Source organism: Mytilus trossulus, chromosome 2, assembly GCF_036588685.1.
Source record: "Mytilus trossulus isolate FHL-02 chromosome 2, PNRI_Mtr1.1.1.hap1, whole genome shotgun sequence".
In the NCBI taxonomy this organism is placed as follows: domain Eukaryota; kingdom Metazoa; phylum Mollusca; class Bivalvia; order Mytilida; family Mytilidae; genus Mytilus; species Mytilus trossulus.
Window position 1 is genome coordinate 53,267,123 of NC_086374.1, and position 23,000 is coordinate 53,290,122.

General features: G+C 31.7%; 1 protein-coding gene across 2 annotated transcripts; it reads left to right on the top strand.

Annotated features, from left to right (window-relative positions):
* The first annotated feature begins 5,506 nt into the window (after positions 1 to 5,506).
* LOC134707559 (mucin-2-like) lies at positions 5,507 to 22,641 on the top strand. Of its 2 annotated transcripts, XM_063567434.1 has the most exons (14): positions 5,507 to 5,558; positions 8,894 to 8,914; positions 10,185 to 10,220; positions 10,621 to 10,911; positions 11,964 to 12,392; positions 12,835 to 12,979; positions 14,768 to 14,943; positions 16,199 to 16,337; positions 17,081 to 17,370; positions 19,101 to 19,157; positions 19,996 to 20,052; positions 20,750 to 20,779; positions 21,061 to 21,220; positions 22,305 to 22,641. In XM_063567434.1, exons 1-14 carry the CDS (start codon positions 5,525 to 5,527, stop codon positions 22,486 to 22,488), a joined length of 2,049 nt encoding a protein of 682 aa, XP_063423504.1. In that variant the 5' UTR covers positions 5,507 to 5,524; the 3' UTR covers positions 22,489 to 22,641. The 2 variants fall into 2 exon arrangements, with proteins under 2 accessions (XP_063423504.1, XP_063423505.1); XM_063567435.1 differs by lacking the exon at positions 19,101 to 19,157.
* Positions 22,642 to 23,000: the final 359 nt, after the last annotated feature.

Below are 23,000 nucleotides of genomic sequence, written 5' to 3' on the forward strand. Positions count from 1 at the left end.
TTTAGGTAACCAAGTCTAATATCTGCAATAGGTGACCAGTGGTAACACAATTCTATATCATTTTAAGATTACTTAGGGTACTCAAATACCATATTTGGTAAAGTTGACCTCATGTAGCCAATTAAATATATCCCCCAAAAATGAACTTATAGTTTCAGTATCATACATTCGTGTACTTATCCATCATATATAAGAATTATATATAACAAATTAAATGCATACATACCACTTTCATCTAAATTTTCTGAGGACTTCTGATAAAAGAAGATAAACATATGATATTTGTATTAGTAAATTCAATTTTATTTATCCTAAATTATCTTATGAGGATAAGTAAAAATTGACTAAATTATAAACTGTCAACAAAGATTTGTTTTTTAAAAGATCAGGATAGACAATCTTCGTTCTGTTGAGTGTTATTAATATTTTCAATGTAATATGCAATAAAATTATATAGTCTTGCTGAACCAGTAATGCATATCAAACCTGTCTTTTTTTTACTATATTCGATTGTCTTACATTTCCTACAAAGGATAACAACAAAACATAACTTATGTTTTGATGACCAAAGGTAACCAAATCTAAAATCAGCATAAGGTGACCAGAGGTAACCAAATCCAACAATAAAAGCAGGTGGCCAGAGGTCACCAAATCCAATATTTACATAAGGTGACCAGAGGTCATCAAATCCAATATATTATGAATAAGGTGACCAAAAGTTACCCCATTCTAGCATGTTAAGGACTCCAGAGGTTAACAAATCTATCTAATTTCTGATTAAGATGACCACATGTAATCAAATTGAATATTGATGTAAGGTAATCAATAAACAAAAAATGATTTGTTCATTCAAGCCTAAGTTGCCATTTTACCAGAAACGATTGCAAGATTTAAGTTAAAAAAAGAATAATAGTTGCAGCTTTTTATAAATATAGTGTATGTTTCCATCATATTAAAGGTTTGACTTTTTTTAATCCAATATAAACGTAAGCTGACCAGAGATAACCAAATCCAATATTCACATAAGGTGACCAGAGGTAACAAAATCCAATATTAACATAAGGTGACCACAGATCACCAAATCTAATATATGAATAAGGTGACCAGAGGTAACCAAATCCAATCATTACATAAGGTGAACAGAGATAACAAATCCAATATTAACAAATCCAATATAAACATAAGGTGACCAGAGTCACCAAATCCAATATGAACATAAGGTGACCAGAGGTAACCAAATCTAATATATGAATAGGGTGACCAGAGGTCACCAATCTAATATTAACAAAAGGTGACCAGAGGTCACCAAATCCAATATGAACATAAGGTGACCAGCGGTAACCAAATCTAATATATGAATAAGGTGACCAGAGGTCACCAAATCCAATATTAACAAGAGGTGACCAGAGGTCACCAAATCCAATATATGAATAAGGTGACCAGAAGTTACCCCATTCTAGTATGTTAAGGCCACCAGAGGTTATCAAATCCCATTTCTTGTTAAGATGACCACATGTAATCAGATTAAATATTTGTGTAAGGTAATCATGAAACAAAAAATGATTTGTTCAATCAAGACTAAGTGGCCATTTTACCAGAAACGATTGCAAGTATTAAGTTCAAAAAGAATAATAGTTGCAGCATAATATAAACATAGTGTATGTTTCCATCATATTAAAGGTTTGACACAATAAATTAAATGCATGCATACCACTCTCATCTACATTTTCTGAGGACTTCTGAAAAAAGAAGAAATATATATGATAATTGTACTAGTAAATTCAATTTTATTTATCCAAAAGTATCTGATGAGGATTAGTATTATTTTACATAATTATCAACTGTCAATGCTCTTGGCGATTTTTGAAAGATCAAGGATTTTTCTTAGATTTGTTTGCAGATGATCATAAAAGATAATGTTCATTGTGTAAAGTTTTTTTGGTATATTAAACTTAATGTAATAATATTCTATATTGTTGATGAACCCATAATGTATATCAAATTTAATAGAAACATAAGGTAACCAGAGATAACCAAATTCAATATAAACATAAGGTGACCAGAGATAACCCAATCCAATATAAACATAAGGTGACCAGAGATAACCAAATCCAATATTAACATAAGGTGACCAGAGATAACCAAATCCAATATTAACAAAAGGTGACCAGAGATCACCAAATCTTATATAAGAATAAGGTGACCAGAGATAACCAAATCCAAAATAACCATAAGGTGACCAGAGATAACCAAATCCAATATTAACATAAGGTGACCAGAGGTAACCAAATCCAATATTAACATAAGGTGACCAGAGATCACCAAATCTAATATGTGAATAAGGTGACCAGAGATAACCAAATCCAAAATAACCATAAGGTGACCAGAGATAACCAAATCCAATATTAACATAAGGTGACCAGAGGTAACCAAATCCAATATTAACATAAGGTGACCAGAGATCACAAAATCTAATATGTGAATAAGGTGACCAGAGGTAACCAAATCCAATCATTACATAAGGTGACCAGAGATAACCAAATCCAATATTAACAAATCTAATATAAACATAAGGTGACCAGAGTCACCAAATCCAATATGAACATAAGGTGACCAGAGGTAACCAAATCTAATATATGAATAAGGTGACCAGAGGTCATCAAAATCCAATATGAACATAAGGTGATCAGAGGTAACCAAATTTAATATATGATTTAGGTGACCAGAGGTCACCAAATCCAATATATTAACAAGGTGACCAGAAGTTACCCCATTCTAGTATGTTAAGGTCACCAGAGGTTATCAAATCCCATTTCTGGTTAAGATGACCACATGTAATCAAGTTAAATATTTGTGTAAGGTAATAAATAAACAAAAATTTATTTGTTCAATTAAGACTAAGTAGCCATTTTACCAGAAACGATTGCAAGTATTAAGTTAAAAAAGAATAATAGTTGCAGAATTATATAAACATAGTGTATGTTTCCATCATATTAAAGGTTTAATACAATAAATTAAATGCATATATACCACTCTCATCTACATTTTCTTGGGACTTCTGAAAAAAGAAGATAAACATATGATAATTGTATAAGTTAATTCAATTTTATTTATCCAAAAGTATCTGATGAGGATAAGTAGAAATTGACTTAACTATCAACTGTCCATGCTCTTGGCAATATTTGAAAGATCAAGGATTTTTCTTAGATTTGTTTGTAGATGATCGTGAACGATAATGTTCATTGTGTAAAGTTTTATCGATATATTTAACTTAATGTAATAATATTATATATTGTTGATGAACCCATAATGTATATCAAACCTGTTTTTCTTCTTTTTTCTCTTTCTTTGACTGTCTCAAACTTTCTACAAATGATATGAAAAACATCAGCTAGTTGTATGTAAATGTTAATTACTAAAGTTAACCAAATCTGAAATCTGCATAAGGTGACCAGAGGTAACCAAATCCAATATTATCCTTAGGTGACCAGAGGTCACCAAATCTAATATTAACATAAGGTGACCAGAGGTCACCATATTCAATATTTACATACGGCGAATACAATATATGAATAAGGTGACCAGAAGTTACCCCATTCTAGCATTTAAAAGTCCAACAGAGGTTAACAAATCCCATTTCTGGTCAAGATTACCACATGCAATCAAACTAAATATATGTGTAAGGTAATCAAGAAACAAAAAAAAATGTTCAATCAAGCCTAAGTGGCCATTTTACCAGAAACGATTGCAAGTTTTGAGTTCAAAAAGAATAATAGGAGCAGCATTATATAAACATAGTGTATGTTTCCATCATATTAAAAGTTTGATACAATAAATCAAATGCATACATCTACATTTTTGGGGGACTTCTGAAAAAAGAAGATTTCGTTCTAGTCTGTGATTCGAACATATAAAAATAAATGTGTCATCACAAATGACAAATCATGCAAAATGAATGAAACAAATACTTTGCTTTGAATGACTTAATTAAACTTAGGTTTATGTTATTCATTGTATTCAATTGCTCGGTATGTTTATTTTACTGACAGATAATACAGACGATGACAGGATCTAGAATGAGATCTATGGTGTTTTGCTAAATAAAAAGAAGAATTGTCTATTTTTAGTTTTCTATTTTTAGAACTGCAATATTACTACACTGAGAGTACTATTTATAGGGTGACCAGTGGGCACCGTTCAGCGTAACTATTATCCTTGTGGTCACCTGTTACCTATAAGCTATGTCTGTACGTTCCACATCTGACAGGCTCACCTCCCAAACGGTGTTTTTAGGATTAGCTATATACACGGGTCATACTCACAGGGTTGACACTACTAAATTCAATAATGGTCCCTTTGTTAACTTTTGTAGTATATTAATCAGCATAACGTTATAAGATAACATTTACGAATACTTTAAAAAAATCTGTAAGTTATAATAAGGCGTATATAGCTAGTTATCAATTTGTTAGCCGGCATGACGTAAAAACGGCAAAACAAAGAATTCAGCTTTATTATTAACTAATATTGGACAATGCTGTTGATTAATAATTACTCCATCCCAGGCGCTCAGTTTGTTTCCAGGTCGACGGGTTAAACAGAAAGATTTTGAAAGCAGAGAAAACTGTGCATCACAAAATCAGCATGACTTTATCAGATGACAATACAAAAACTAAAAACCCAGGCTTACGCACAGTTATATACTTTTAATTTAATCACGGACCTTCGATATCAAGGGTGTGTTCTAGTATCTATAAAAGATCTACAAGTTCAGTTGATTACATCAGTAAACTAAAAATGCATCCAACGTCTTTATGCACATTTTACAACCATAATCAGTAGACCATCAGTAACGAAGGGGTACAGGTACTTTCCGTCCAGTGCAAAGTTATTTGCTACTAGCTTGATTCAAAAGGCACATTTAATCTGTAAATTTTCAGTTATATTATTTAATTAGACACAAACTAATGTTGCAACTAGCTACTTTATGTAACAAAATTTGGTATAGCAATGCTTGAAGAAATTAAAATGTCATTATTATCTAGAATCAATCAAAGGAAAATCCCTCGAATCATTAAAAATATAATGCGTATTACTGTCAATCAATTAGTAGAACTATCCTTTATTCAAACTATTTGTGAATCTTTTCGACGATGGTTAACAGTGCAGCATTCCTGCCTTGAGAAATTACCCGGAGATCCTTGAGGAAAAGTTCATCCACTTTTTAGAGCGTAGTCTGATCAACACAGCAATAAATTGATGAACATATTGAATGAGGCCTAATTTAGTCATCAATTGACAAACAGATTAAATAAAAAACTTCCAACGAACTAGTATAATTAAGCTAGTGAGAAGAAAATACGTGATTGCAATTTTAAGACGGTTCTGGAGATGCTTGTTTTGGTTTATAGCAAACACAGTTTATCGTCATTTGACAATGACTAAATACAGGTCTTGCTTACGTAATTAGACATGCTTATCAAACTTTCTATATTATCAGGGAACAGATAAAAGAAAGTCCGAAATGAACTGGAATATTTCCTTCTTGTTGATTTCAGGTTTGTTTGTACTTGTTTTTTAGGATATTTTCACTTTAACGTTTAATATAAAGTTTAATATCGAATTTACTTTTTAAAATGCCGTTCACAGAGTCCAGTTAAAGGCAAATATTAATATAGATAATTTCTAATAGATTTGTTCCAAACAGGAAGGTATCGCCTGTTGTTAAATGTCACATTATTCTTAATTCACGTCAAGCCACAGATGTATGAACCACTTAACTGGAAATACACGCATATGATTAAAAAGGGTAAAAAGTGTAACCAGAGCATTTTTCTGTTAAAAGTAAAGGAAATAAAACATTTTAACTATACACGAGGTCAGAATAACATATATTGAGTTCTGAAATAAAACATTACAAGGATAACATGAATTACATAATGAATATTAAACATTAAAAAAGAAATATCAGCAAAATCAAAAGCCCACACACATCACACAAATTGATATTCCTGACTTGTTACGGGCATTTCTTATGTAGAAAATGGTAGATCAAATCTGGTTGTAATTTATTAAATAATGTAATTTATGTTTCTAATTGGAAGGTTAAAACAAGAAATATTTATCAGTAAAACAGACTCGCCAACCACCAACATTCGATTATTTCCAACAAATACTGAAATAGACACAGAAGCATAAAACATCAAAAGGTCCAGAAAATCCTACATTTGGTACATGAGATGTGGTTAAACCAGTTCTACATGTACCTTATCGATCTTCATGTATATAAATTCACGTAAACACGAGCTATTTGATGCTAACACAACTTGAACTCCGAAATGTACATTATAGAGATGCTAGCTCTTGTTCTCATTATCTTCTAAAACTGTTCGAAAACTTTCAACACAAACTTATGAAAGGAGGGGTAGCATCAAAGAAAAATAATAAATCATGAATCATATTATATCTAAGGGTACTATAGTATAAGACTATCTTGAAAACCATATACATCGTATTTTACTTGTTTTTCCTTTCCCTCACGTATAATACTTTATACTGTACTCGTTCTATTTGAGCAGTCAAAATATCTTGACTGTATATTGACTGTATATTTCTATGTCATAAACAGTCACTGAACCGATATCACTTTTCCTCTTGAATATTTAAATAGAAGTTGCCGAAAAAATATTTAATTATTCATAGGACCTCTTCAACCTGTTTTTGTTCCTAATGCATACAACGATGCGTGAAACGACTTAACCTTGTTTATTTTGAATTTATTGGAAAAACATATTTCATTTGTTAATGTTTTTTGTTTGCAACCTATAAATCATTATGTTTTATGCTTATGGTTGATATTTTAGTCCATACTCAAACGATTTCGTTCACCATCGAGTGTGGTTATCAACAGGTAAATGAACATTTCATTGTGTTGTATATTTCTCCGCGAGCATAATATGAGGCCTTTTTAAAGGGGGTTTCCCCCAATATTTAAATCAAATAAGTGACCTTAACGCAATAGACAACAATTTTAAATGTTTTGTTTTTTTAGATTGTAGTATAAAGACAACAATAGTGCATTGACTTGACATATCGACGATATAAGGATTTGGCCCGAAACGGGGAAATAGCTCGGCACTGCCGCGCATTTCCCCGTTTCTAAACCTCAACCTTATATCGTTGATATGTCAAGTCAATGCACTATTATTGTCTATATACATGTACTTCATGTTGAACTGAATCAACCTTTTAGTAAAAAGAGGACTACAATCGGTTTACTGTCACATCCGCTTTTATCATTGTGAATATATAGATGTATGAGTCATCCATGTAATACTACACACGCTTCAAATAGCGAGTAACTCATTTGTTGAATGACATTCCATTACTTTACATTTTATTGAAACCTTGCTATAAGTTTCCGTGTGGGTAATTTATCGTAACTGCCTGTCTGTCTGTTTCACACTTGTGGACTCTGTATGGCTTATTTTTCAACCCATATTCATCAAACTTAATACTTACTTCAAAATAAGGCCCAGTATACGTTTGTAATGTTAGATACTAGTACATGTACTTTATATATGTTTTTAAACAATTTGAGATTTTTTTACAAGTCCTATCTGCAATATTCCAATATTATCTGTAAAAAGAGTTTACATCTTATTTATAATTTATCTTATAGCTGTGAATATTAGAAAAATTGAAAACAACAAAAGAGCAAAACAAGCATACTCGTTATATTTAGCGTAATTGCTTCGGTACTGGCATAATTCATAGACAATAATAGTTCATTGACTTGACATATCAAAGATATAAGGATGATGCTTTGCCGAGCATTTTCCCAGTTTTGTGCCAAATCCTTATAGCGTTGATATGTCAAGTCAAAGTACTATTATTGTCTTTATACTGCAATCTAAAAAAATCTGCAATCTAAAGGTCTCATATCATGCAGGCGGAGAAATATTCAAGACAAATGCAATGAAATGTACATTTCCTGATGAAATCCTTAATCGATGGTGACGGAATTATTTGAGAATGAACTAAAATATCAACAATAAGTATAAAACATAATGATTTAAGTGAAATATTTTTTCTTCTTCTAAAAATTGTAAAAGAAATAAGTTTGAGTCGTTGTATACATTTGAAACAGGTTGAATAGGTCGCATGAATAATTAATTACAATTTCGGTAATTTCTATTTAATGATTCATGAGGAAAAGTGATATCAGGTCAGTGACTGTGTATGCCATAGAAATATACAGTCAACGCATTTTTATTGCTCAAATAGAACGGGAGCAGTATACAATGATATATATTGTCATTCCATTTTAAAGTCTTTGTTAACCTACTACCAAATTCTCAGCGTCCTTAGATAATGGTTCTTCAAAGTATTTTATTGTTTTGACTTTCTAACTCGTTTGTTATTTAAAAATACCGTGTATGAAATCAATCAAAGTCTGTCACATCCGGATGTTAAAATAAGACACATAATTGGGAATCGGATAGACTACTAGATAAAGTTGATGATCAGATTATAGCAAGTCGTTATTGAGTCTCTGATATAAAAAAAAAAAAAAACAGCATAAAGGAAAAATGTCCGATAAATAACATTGTCAACACATTTTTATCTTTCCTTTTAGACAATACCATATTTTCCATAGCAGTTACATCTATAAGGTTGACGCAGAAAACAGTATAATGGTGGTAACTAAGGAAAGAAAATTCATTTCCCTTCACGCAAGTTCTTGCACGGGGGACTCACTTAAGAAAGGGATTAATATAAGTTGCAAAACTTGTTTCTCAATCCACTATAAATAAATATGTTTAAACTAAGAAAGGAAAATTAGAAAAAAACAATTCATATGAAGCGACATTAAACTTTTTTCATATTACAGGTGGATTAATACAACTCTTAGGTGAGTACAAAAATATAACATAAAAAAGGTTGATAAATTAGTAATGTGTCATGTCTTGAGTCCATTTTCCATGTAAAAATAACAGCACTGGTAAATTGACCAGTATACATCAATACCATGAAAATGTCTATGGGTATTGAAAACCCATATGTTATTCTAATTACTTTATATGAGTTTGCTTTATAAAGATCACTCGAAACACAATTTTATTCTTTTATTTTATCATGAGGATTAGAGCAAAATAATGAACCTCAAGTAAAGACAACGTTACGATTTAAAAAAAATCTTTGAAAGTTTGGGATAGGTCCGTTGACACATCCCCCGTTTATTCGAAGCCTCAGAGACAATACACTAAAGGTTCATTACGAAACGCCCACACAATATGCGTAATAAATTAATCACTTTAAGCTAATTTTGACAATTAATTACGACAAATGACATTGGATATGATCCTTACGTCGTAGCTACAAACCCCTTCCCTTTCATGAATGTGACCTACCGAATTAGACTATTTACCAGATTTGTTATAACATAAGCAATACGACGGTGCCACATGTGGAGCAGGATCTGCTTACCCTTCTGGAGCACCTTATATCACCCCTAGTTTTTGGTGGGGTTTGTGTTGCTTATTCTTTAGTTTGCTATGTTGTGTCATGTGTTCTATTGTTTGTCTGTTTGTCTTCTTTCATTTTTAGCCAGGCATTGTCAGTTTATTTTCGATTTATGAGTTTGACTGTCCCTCTGGTATCTTTTGTCCCTTTTTTAATGAAACTTATTATATATCAATCTTCATGGTTTAATTCTAAAAGTTCATGAAAAGTTCAACAATAATATAACGTTTCATGAATCCAGTTATCATACACGTGCCTCCAAGGGTAGCATGAATGTTAATACATAATTGGTAAAGTTTTCATTTAGCCAAGATAATGATTCCGAACCCATCGACTCAGACCACTCTAATGTCGTTTATAAATCAACAAATTTCATGATTCTATATTTTATTATTTGTTTTTGGAATCGGGATCATTAAAACATCGAGAAGATATCATTGGTACAGAGAAGTGTGCATATATATTGCCACTGTTGATCTTAGTTTCAATTTTTATCTTCGGAGATGACGGAAATCGCTTTCATTTATAAATCTGCGCATAAGGAGATATTGAAGACCTGAAACGCACCACACGAACATTGTTTCTAAGCCTTCATAGCATGTTAATAATTGATGATTTTAATTCTAAATGTTGCATGTTTATTATATTTCATATTTTAGGAGAAACACAAGCAGTTTGTAATCATCCTGCAACAGGTAAGTACACATTTATCATTATTACTCTTTTAAAAAATTCAAATCCATTTTTTTTGGTAAAGCAATTGAAACTTCGGCCAAGAAAGCTGAAAATACCAGTTCGCTTTCGAAAACTGCGTATGTTTTGTTTACATTGTTTGGGACTTTCAACGTACCAGACGACAAAACAACTGCGAAAAGTAATGTTAAATATTTCTATAATTGTTCCGTTGACAACTTTGTCATCATTATTACTATAAAAAAACAATAATTGCTTTTTTGCATAAATATTTTAACGTTAAATGGAACACAAGAGGGGAGAACTCAGGGAAAATATACTCATGTAAATTCGCTGTACGGTAATATGTAACATGATAACGTGATCAAAGTATAATTTAGTAAACATTTATTTTTAATTCAGTATCAACTTGTAAAACTACTACTTTTGGTTTCGATTTTGAACATCCTGTCTGCTTTCTAAAGAAGACATACACAAATGGTGGTGTAACGTATGAAAGAGGAGGAACAAATGAAACCGTGTGTAGGAAAAATGCTGCACTCAGCTCTCTGAATAATCCGGACTGCAAATTATCATCCCCACCGAATAATACTGTGTGCTATGATTGCTGTATTGCACGTTGTCTTGATAGTCGGTTCTGCAACGACAAGAATGATATAAATCCCAACTTTATGCCATCATACATGCAAACAGGTATTACGCATATACTTATTTATATTTGGTAACATTTAAGATGTTAACACTTTTTTTCTGAAGTGCGATCGTTTGAATTAAAAAGGAATGCAACGTTCGGTTTTCTGGTCAATCAACTTAGTGTCCAGAAATCATAAAAACATCTAGTCTAAGAGCTTTTCGACAATATATATATATGTACTTTTGATTTACAACTGACTGAACTTTTTTCTTTTTTTTTTAAACTTGTCTGTTCTATTTCAATTCAATATTTTATTTAAGATTCTTTCTCAATGATATATAATACAACATTGCATTAAGTGTAAAAATATATACGAATAAAAAAGAGAGCCATTTTGTACAGAATTATGCATTTAGTGTGAAAATATAGGTATACAAAATAGAGCCATCCTCAACAGAATTATAACAGACTATAACATTAAAACATTTACGGTATGAAACATTTACTTTCTAAGTCTATCAAAGATAACAGTCTTCAAGTTGTTCACTCTAGTAATTTTGGAACCCTTTATAGCTAGCTCTTTCGGTGTAAGCAGCCAAGTCATACTTTGACCTATAATTGTTAACTTTTTATGCATTGTGAAAGTTATATCATTGGCACTCATACCACAGCTTCTTATTTATGTTGGCACAGCTACGAATCATGGGCCAGTTTCACAAAGTGGTTCTAACTTTAGACATTTCTTAAAGATGGTCATAAAGTTAGGACTTCACGAAAAATGTCTTATGATGGTCAAATGATAAATAGTCGAAAGTTTCAACGTGCAGCATAAAAAGAAAGCTATTATAAAAAAAACGAGGCTATAAAAACATATGAATGGAAAAATGTATAACAATTCAAAATAAATCAACAAGGGTCACTTAGAATTTGTTCTCAAGAATATTGTAGTACAACCAATAGAAAATGTTGTACGACTGCGATGGTCTTTAATATTTTAAGTGATTTATATTAGGAGATAACTTGGTCGATTAGATCGTACTCTTAATTTTAAATGATATTTTATTTAAGTACTCTACAAATTCTATATTCATTTGAACACATTTTACAATAGGAAGTTCAGGACAACTCACAACTACAGCCCCAACCACATCCAAGCCAACTACACCAACGACCATACCAACCACTACTACACTTGTGCCAACAACGACACCCACTACAACACCAACAACGACACCAACTACAACTTCAGCGCCAACAACGACACCAACTACAACACCAACAACGACACCAACTACAACTTCAGCGCCAACAACGACACCCACTACAACACCAACAACGACACCAACTACAACTTCAGCGCTAACAACGACACCAACTACAATACAAACAACGACACCAACTACAACTACAGCGCCAACAACGACCTCTACAACCTTGGCAACAACTACACCGATTCCTACCACTTTACCAACTACAACAACTACAGTTACAACTATTGCATCTACAACTCCAACTACAGTCATAACAACTTCAGCAGCGGGTCAGCTTTTTTAAAATTTCTGTTATTATTCACTTCAAACAAATACTATTCCTCGTAGTTGTAGAGTAAACATAATTGAAAATTACTTTACACCTATAACTATATAAAAGTCGCAACATTGTTATCGGTAAAACAAAGCAAAAATAAACCCTTCTATAATTTATGAAAAATTATAATAAAATGGTGAAGATGGTTTTTAGAGTAAGCAATTGTTTGAGAAAATGATGCTTAATTTCAAGGTACAAGGTACAATTCTTAAAAACGAGCACATAAGAAATACACATGTATTTATAGTTTTTAATGTAAACCTTTATCATAATGTTATGTAATAAAATCGGAAAATAACTTTAATTTTATTATGGCATGTAACATTTATTTTCGCTTGTGAAATAACCCCTCCCTTTAATTTTATCTTTCTGTCTGACATTTTTTAATTTTACAGTAAATGGTACAAAATGTTTGGTGTGTACAGAAGATAAGAGTACCAATTGTTCATCTATGGATTATACTGTGTGTAGTGGGGATAGACCTTATTGTCTGAATGAAATCATTTATCAAAATGGTAATTGGACAAAAACTCTTCATAGGTAAATTATGTTTTATAGAAATAAAGAAAGCAAAGGCGACACATTATAGGTATAAGAAAACCACCACCTAGGAAAAGAACCTCCGTCTGGTATTCAAAGGCTCGTTATGTTCATGATAAAAGAGACTGACTTTTCCAAACTGATATACATAGACATCTGTCAAATTGAACGACAACTTAAAAAAGTGATAAGATAAGAGATGTGGTTTAAATAGGTCATCCAACTTATTTTTAAAAAAAGTCATGTATACCCGTAACAGTCAGATTTATAGTTTTGCCATGCCAAACTTGTTCCTAATATCAAAATTATTCAAGTTTCAGGATCAGGAAATATACATGGTCGATAGTTTTATGAATTTGAGACGACTTGTGGTTAGACACCCTTACGTCTTACCCTTCATAAGCACATTAGATCACCCCTTGTTTTTGATCGAGTTGGTTGTGTTTTATATAATGCTATTTATCTTTTGGTTATTTTTTGGTTTTGTCATGTCGATGTTACATGTAGTACTAGTTTGTCATCGACTAATAACTTTGATAGTTCCCGTCTTAGTTTTATAATCATACTCTTATTATTCAAATATTTATTCGCTGGTTACTATTTTTGTCGAAATAAAGCATCAAATTTAAAGTCTAACTTATTTTGTTTGTTCTGTGCTTTCACAATCAATGTCTTCTTGTATTGTTTAAATAATGACGCTGTTTATATTACAAAGAAGTAGGGCCATCATATAAAAGTGTAGAATCGTATTATTTCATATACCCAGGTTTAGGACTTCAAGCTTCCTGTCTGTACTTCGATCACTAGTATTCTGTTTAATATTTTTATTTATTCTCTTTGGTTGTTAGATATAGGAAGATGTGGTGTGAGTGCCAATGAGACAACTCTCCATCCAAACAACAATTCAAAAATTAAACCATTATAGGTTAAAGTACGGCCTTCAACACGGAGCCTTGGCTCACACCGAACAACAAGCTATAAAGGGCCCCAAAATAACTAGTGTAAAACCATTCAAACGGGAAAACCAACGGTCTAATCTATATAAACAAAACGAGAAACGAGAAACACGTATATATTACATAAACAAACGACAACTACTGTACATCAGATTCCTGACTTAGGACAGGTGCAAACATTTGCAGCGGGATTAAACGTTTTAATGGGCCCAAACCTTCTCCCTTTTTCTGAAACAATAGCATAACATCACAACATATAAAAACATACGATAAAATATCAATTGGCAGACTTAACTCAATCAAAAAACGTATGATTACACAATGAACGAATAAATTTGATCTGCGATATCTGAATACAAATGCACAGTTAATTAAATATTAGAGACAAACATTCATGACCAAAAGGCTAACAAACAAATTCAAACACACTGAGAAATATTTAACCAATCAATGTTCACTTAAGAAAAAAACCGTTTTTTTATAATCTTGAAGTTTATACAAATGTTGTAAGAGTACCTGTTTTCTTACCTACAATATGCTTTTATGTTTTACATACGTCTTTACACTTTAAAAATATGAAAAAAAGAGATTATGATTAATTGTAAATAAGACAGCTATTCACCAAAGTTCAAACGAAATGAATCAAAGCAAGAATAGACAAACAAACGACCTTCAACAATGAAAAATCCTCAAACCGTATAGTCTACTATCAAAAGGCTCCGACAAGAAAAATATGCAACAATTCAATTGAAAAAAAACTAACATTTAATAACTAATTTATAACTAAACAACATTTTTAAAAGTTTGTTAAAACTCAGAATTTTTTTCTAAGATGTGCAAGTAGAGTAGAGTGTTATTGGGATTACTGGATCGGCACTGGTAATGGAACTGACTGTATTCAAAACGGCGTATGTACATACTGTTGTCAGGGACCAGATGGTAAACCTTGCAATGCGAGGACGGAAAAGCCAACAAACTTAACAAACTTTGGTCAAACTCAAAACCGAGGTATGTAGCAAGTGAAAGCAATATCGTTCAAATAAAGTTCTAAAAAGAGGATCTGAGTTTGACGTCGTTGAGAAATCAAGAAAAAAACCCAATAAAAACACCTAGAAGTTAATATACGGGTGTCAACACTTGAGTAAGTTCTGTATAATATGTAAGTCATTAATCTGCCTTAACGAACAAGTTGTGAATTTACTTAGCGACTATATAAAAGACCTGCATTCATAGAAAAATCTTTAAAGGAACAAATAGTAAGAATAACAGTGGGTTAAGATATTAAAAAAGACAACCGCTAATAAAAAGTAAAATCACGAAAATACTGAACTCCGAGATAAATTCAAAATGGAAAGTTGCCAATCAAACGGCAATATCAAAATCTCAAATACATCAAACGAATGTATAACAACTGTCATATTCCTGACTTGGTGAAGGCATTTCTTTATATGCAGAAAATGGTGGATTGAACCTGGTTTTATAGTTAGCTAAACCTATCACTTGTATGAGAGTCGCATTAAATTCAATTTGATTGACTATCTGACTGTATAAAAAATAATTGCAGTTACTATAAGCAAGCTCGATTTTTTTTTAAATTATTGATATCACACACTAATAAACACAAATATATGTGGCTGTAAGTTAATATATGAATAACATTGAGAAAGGAAATGGGGAATGCGTCAAAGCGACAACAGCCGAAGGCCACCAATTGGTCTTCAATGTAGCGAGAAACTCCCTCACCCAGAGGCGGTCTTCAGCTGGCCCCTTAAAATATATGTATACTAGAAAAAAGTAAAATAAAAAAATACTGAACTCCGAGGAAAATTAAGAAAAACGAAAGACCCCAATCAAATGGCAAAATCAAAAGAGACTTGTACAGTGATAATGAACGTCATACTAAACTCCGAATACATTTTTCGATGTTGATGATATAAATTTGCTTAATGTTGCCTAATATGTTGAGATAATTGATATATTTCCAATGTTTTATGTTGCCCAGCTTTCTGTTAAACTGTTTAGACTCAAATATCACGGACCAGTCTGTACCAAGTCAGGAAAATGACAGTTCTAGTCCGTTCGTTTTTGATGTGTTTTGTCATTTGTTTTTACCATGTGTCTATGGACTAGATTTCCTCTTAGTTCAGTACTTTGTTGTAGACAAAAGTCTCGTCTGGAAATCAAACAAAGTTATAAGCCTGTTATCTATGATGTGTTTATTTACCGATTCTTTAACCGATCGGTTATTTGTGATTTTTTACAGCTTATAAATGTGCTGTAACTGGTCCACAAAACAGTAATAAGATACAAGATTGTCCTCCTTCAGACAGATTCTGTCTCAATGATGTGTATTATGACACAGATCCGAATACTAACAACCTCATCACCAGGGATGTAAGAAGGTTCAGTATTTACTTTTGATACTATCCATTACAGGCGTATCATCAAACATATCAATATTCTTGTACAACAAATACAACAAAGAGAAAAGCAGTTTAAAAACACAACTTCAGTTAACTTCGGACTTCCCTTCAAACTTACAAAACCTCATATCACATGTATACGTCATGTGGACAGACGAGATTCATCTGCATATCGGCATTTGATGGATACATGATCACTTGATATAACCAGCCAACGTAATTTTAAGAAGATTTACGTGTAAATCTTCAAACCTTTCAGAACACCTGTTTATGGTGGGGTTCATTTTAGTAAGCGAAGCCCAGACTACTGGGCCTTATTCATCGTCAAAATATGAGACATGGTATCAATTTTTAGCAGTATGTCTAATAACATTGAAAGGAAACATTTAGAATTGAAATCATAATGCATTCATTTATTTATTGGAAAATACACCAGAAAAAAAATTGATCGATAAATCAACAACTACTTCAGAATACACAAAAACAATCAACGAAGAAATTTTGAAAAATGATAATCAACTAGTGTAAAAGCTATCCAGCGTTAATATTCGTTGATATAAGAAAATGTATGTATACATGTGTACATTCGACTTTGTAAGAAGAAATGGAATGTTAGTCAGAAAGAGAGAAACCAATAGACTTGATATCTAATAATAAATTTCTTAATATAATGAACTGAACGCTATCACATAAGTGGAAGTTACACACATGAATATTTTTAGATGTGCATCCCAAAATCAGTGTAAAGGAAAATGGTTACAGTCGAGAAAAACCGACGCATGTTTGACAGGAAATATGACCGGTGTTGATGCTTCCAAGACAGGAAATATGCTTCTTTGTCATTATTGTTGTGAATCCAATGCAACCACTCCATGTAATTTGCATCCGAAACCAGACCAAATTAAACTATTTATACAACCAACAACAATTCCTATCGTTTCAACGTCACTCCCTGCAGTTTCAACGTCACTTCCTGTAATTTCAACGTCACTTTCTGCTGTTTCAAGTACATGTACGTATACGTCACTTTCGAGTTTTTCCGTCATTGAAGAAAATGAAAAAAATAATTCTGGTATGATTTTGTGTTAGGAAACCTCACGCCAAACAGTTAAAAAAAGTAAGGGCATCTAAATCATTATTGGAATTTGGGTCATTCGACTCAAAATTGAAGTCATTTGAATAACCGTTTTGTAGAATATGTGTTTTTATCGGCAAAACATGTCACGTCCTACGAAAATTTACTAGTATTTCGATTTGATGCATTATATGTTAACTTATTTGGACAAATTATTGAAAAACACACATATGTTGCACCTTTAAATACAAGAACCATGCATTCGTATTGATTTAAACTTCTTAATATTTCATTCCTTTACATGTACATGTTGTTATCGATCATGCACTGTTTCATAATCTAAAATTTAAAATGTGTGCACACCGAAACTAAAATGAAACTCTGCAATTTCTTGTATTTCAATTGTTTTAAGACGATATTCACCAATCACAGAATTTGAAGGTACGCTTTTGTAATTATTGCTTATTTTTTTTATATATATTATGTAACATATCTACCAATTTAAAACAAAATAGAATTAAAAAGAACCGTAAAATATAGATTCCACAACTGCAACAAGTGTTACGATAGTTCTCCACTGGAGACAGTTAAATTTTGATATTTAACTGCCGAGCTCTTTTTTAAAATAGTTAAAATTTAACTGTAGAGAGTGGAGAAATATCATAATACACGAGTTATAGTGGTGGAATCTGTTTTCTTATGATTTTTATCCTTCTTTTTCAAAGATTTGAAGAAAGTTGTGTACTTTTATGTGACGTCATCAGGCATGGTCGCCTTTTTTTTTATGACGTCACAATAGGAAAATTCAGGAGAAACAAAGAAAATTTAACGTCACAATAAAATTTCGGCCAATCATTTGCTGAAAACATTTTAGAAATATTTTTCTCACACCGGTCAGGAAATGTGAAAATAGAATGAAAATTAGAGAAATATAGATTCTTACACTGCAACAAGTGTATTACGATATTTCTCCACTCGAGACAGTTAAATTTTATTATTTAAAGCGCGAGGCTTGCCGAGCTCTTTAAATTAAAAAAAATTAACTATCGAGAGTGGAGAAATATCGTAATACATTTGTTATAGTGTCGGAATCTGTTTCTCTAATGCTTTTTATCGTTCTTTTTCAAAGATTTTCAGAAACTTGTGCTCTTTATATGCGACGTCATCAGGCATTGTCGCCTTTTTTCACGACGTTACAATAGGAAAATTCAGAAGAAAAACAAAACATTTAGACGTCATAATCAAATTTCGACTTATCATTTGTCGAGAACAGATTTTTCACTAGTGAGGTGAAATATTTTTCTCACATCTGTCAGGAAATGTGAAAATAGCACAAAAATTAGAGAAAAGACAATCCCGAGTTGTTGACGAATTGGCATTACCGCCAACAAAAAACAAAAATCGACACAAAGACAAACAACAATCTACTATCAAAACAATCTACAATTGTTTTACATTGTCTGATCGGGGCCTTTTATAGCTGACTATTCATTGTTGAAAGCCGTATAGTGACCTATAATTGTTGATGTCTGTGTCATTTTGGTTTTTTGTAGATAGTTGTCTCATTGGCAATCATACCACATCTTCTTTTTTTATATACAGACATAAATATTGGGTAACTTAATTTCTTTCACAAATGTTTAATTACTAATAAATATATTTTCCAGTCGTTACAAATGCTACTACGATTTTTACTACGAATTCCACAACACTTTCTACCACAGGTAACAATTTTTCGAAAATAGTCTCAGCCCTCTAGTCAATTTATCCTTTTAATATGTGCTAGTAAACTAATCTATTTTCAAGTTCTAACCTCAATCTTGAACTAAGTTACGGATGCTGAATTTTATATCAGGTATAAACACATTGTATGTAACTTAGTTTTTCTCCATTAAAAAATAAGCCACGTTTACACAACTTTATCGGAAAAAGAGGAAACATTTCAGACTTGAAATTCATTGCCGGAAATTACTTTTGATAAACTGGTATACTTCCCCAAATCAATTTGGTATAAAGATATCTGACAACTAGACTCGGATGACACTGAGTTCAAATGTTTGCATTGTGCATTTTTGTGAAAAGATAAGTTGCAAGATGCATGATAATACCATATTTGCATGACTGTAAATTACCGAAGGTCTGTGGTTCTTCCAAGGCACTCCGGATTCCTCTACAACTAAAACTGACCGTCACGAGAAAGGAAACTACCGAAATGTGAAAATAGCACAAAAGTTAGAGAAAAGACAATCCCGAGTTGTTGACGAATTGGCATTACCGCCAACAAAAAACAAAAATCGACACAAAGACAAACAACAATCTACTATCAAAACAATCTACAATTGTTTTACATTGTCTGATCGGGGCCTTTTATAGCTGACTATTCATTGTTGAAAGCCGTATAGTGACCTATAATTGTTGATGTCTGTGTCATTTTGGTTTTTTGTAGATAGTTGTCTCATTGGCAATCATACCACATCTTCTTTTTTTATATACAGACATAAATATTGGGTAACTTAATTTCTTTCAAAAATGTTTAATTACTAATAAATAAATATTTTCCAGTCGTTACAAATGCTACTACGATTTTGACTACGAATTCCACAACACTTTCTACCACAGGTAACAGTTTTTCGAAAATAGTCTCAGCCCTCTAGTCAATTTATCCTTTTAATATGTGCTAGTAAACTAATCTATTTTCAAGTTCTAACCTCAATCTCGAACTAAGATACGGATGCTGAATTTTATATCAGGTATAAACACATTGTATGTAACTTAGTTTTTCTCCATTTAAAAATAAGCCACGTTTACACAACTTTATCGGAAAAAGAGGAAACATTTCAGACTTGAAATTCATTGCCGGAAATTACTTTTGATAAACTGGGATACTTCCCCAAATCAATTTGGTATAAAGATATCTGACAACTAGACTCGGATGACACTGAGTTCAAATGTTTGCATTGTGCATTTTTGTGAAAAGATAAGTTGCAAGATGCATGATAATACCATATTTGCATGACTGTAAATTACCGAAGGTCTGTGGTTCTTCCAAGGCACTCCGGATTCCTCTACAACTAAAACTGACCGTCACGAAAAAGGAAACTACCGGAAGTGTTTTAATTTGCGTTAAAAGCCACCAATCAATCCAAACTTAAGAAAATAGAAAAATAACCGTATCAAATATAGTGACCATAATTTGTATTGGTTATATAACTTCTATGCATTAGAATTATGCATAAGTTTAGAAAAAGATTTTTTATCTAAAAACAAGAAAATGTTGGATAATGTCGTATTCAAATTTTTGCATTATATTTTACAGCAGTCCCTACAACACCTACAACCCCAAAAGGTGAGTAGTTTACGTTTTTTTTTTACATATGAAATATTTCAAAAAAAAGTAATATTACAACAAACACCAAAGTCATGTTTTATTGCTGATGAAACAAACTGATTTCAATCTAAATAATCTCCTTTTGATACTCAAAAAGAATTATTTCTATTAAAAATTATTTAATGCAAATGATTAAATCATTTAAGGTTACATCACGAGTCTATTTTTCTATAAATGTAAAAAAATATATATATTGCATGACTTTAATGCCATTTTTGAATTTTTGTTATCGCTTACAGCTAAGGTCTTTTGTCACCAATGTGGCGATACGTCAAATGGTATACCATGCAGCAGCCGACAGGTCACCACGTCACAACCAAAAGAATGTAATGGCGCGTATCAGTATTGTATGACAGATATCATTCAGGATTCAAATGGAAATGCAGATGTTTATAAAAGGTTTTTATTTATATATAAGTTGTTGGTGTGACATAGAATATTTTTTGTGTGTTCTAATATGTTGCCAAATGACCAATTTAAAATTTATATCTCAGACTTCTGATGTTTGACTATTGAAATTGAAATCTCCGTTGTCGCCACTTAAGGTAGCACAATACAAAGATTTTATAACTCCAACTACCAAGTTTTAAAATGCTGTAACTTTCTTAATAATGCTTGAAAATTTATAAAAGTGGTAGTTTTGGATAGCTAATAGATTACGTTTTCAAATTAATGCAATGTTAGCATTATGCAACAGTTATGTAACCAATTATAATGTTAACGGTGTCTAAAATATTTTTCACCAAATTTCCACTTTCAAATGAAATTAGCTTCTGCATAGGTATACCTATGCGCTTGATTTTATTATATGTTGTTCCTATGGCTAATATCTACAAAAGAGTGTCTCAGATTTCAGATAGAATGTATAGAACAAATTTTACACCTTATTTAACATTATCTTTTTTTTATGTGGTTAGGATGTTTCACTAATTGGAGATTTATGAGAGAATAGAATACCATAGAGACAATCTGAGACACCCTTTTGAAGCCGATGATGTGTTGATTAAGATTTCGTTAAAATTTTCTGTATAGTTAAAGAGAAGAAAGAGCTAAATTCATTCAAGTAACCTTACCCAGATTTTGCAACTAATTACATAATAATTGATTACATAATGATTGCATAATAAAAATATTACATTCATTTAAAAGATTACTCTTTTATCTATCTATATGTACCTCTTTTATTATTTTCTATGCATTCATAAGAAAGTTACAGCATTTCAAATGTTAGTGATTGGAAGTAAAAAAATCTTTGTATTGTGCTACAATGTACCTTAAATGAATTTTTTTGTGTAAAATCAACAGATGATTATGCATTAAATAAACTGTCCATTATAAATCTGTAGTAAAAACAAGAAATTGTAAAACGAATATATTGGTAAGTATACATAGGAGTTCAAACACTATTTTTTTGTAAAGTTGCTTTTAAAAAGTTGACTTACACAAATTATATACGATTCAATCTTTTTTTTTATAATTATAGGTGTGTCACAGACCATATATGCAGAAAAGAATGGATAGTAGAATCGGCTGACGAGGATTATTGTAAAAGATACGGAGTTGTTCAAAATCCATCCGCTTTCAATTGCCATTTTTGTTGCACGAGTGATGGTTGCAACTCTGGTCTAGTACCAAATTCCACCACATGGTATAAGCTGCATAATTGAAAGACATGAAATGGTCTACATGATTGACAAAAATCTTACATTTAAATTTAAAAAAAAAATCTTTTCGGATTTGTAAAGGTATTCACAGATACAAGTATAAGTTTTAGATGCATTGTTAACAACTATGAGTGTAATAAAATATTTGAAGTTGAATTGGTTAAAACACTATTGGGAGCAAGGACCCTGGAGATATTATCCCCAATGAATCATAAAGATATTAATATGTTCAACAGATATAAACTTTGCAAACGCCAGTTTTAATCGAATTAATCTCTTTAGAGGTCTCAACACCATGAATAACGCGCGTTATTTACAAACTATGTCGCCATTGAGCTTCTTACAGATTCAAAATCTTTGTATTTTTTTCTGTATCCTCAGTTAAGTAAGCAATGTTGATAGTTGAATTTATAATTCATGAATTTCGTTTCTAAATGATTAAAGGATGGTCAGTCATAAAAATCAGAACCAAATTACGCCTTCAGAGCTATAACGCCTTCATCCTGACTAGTCAA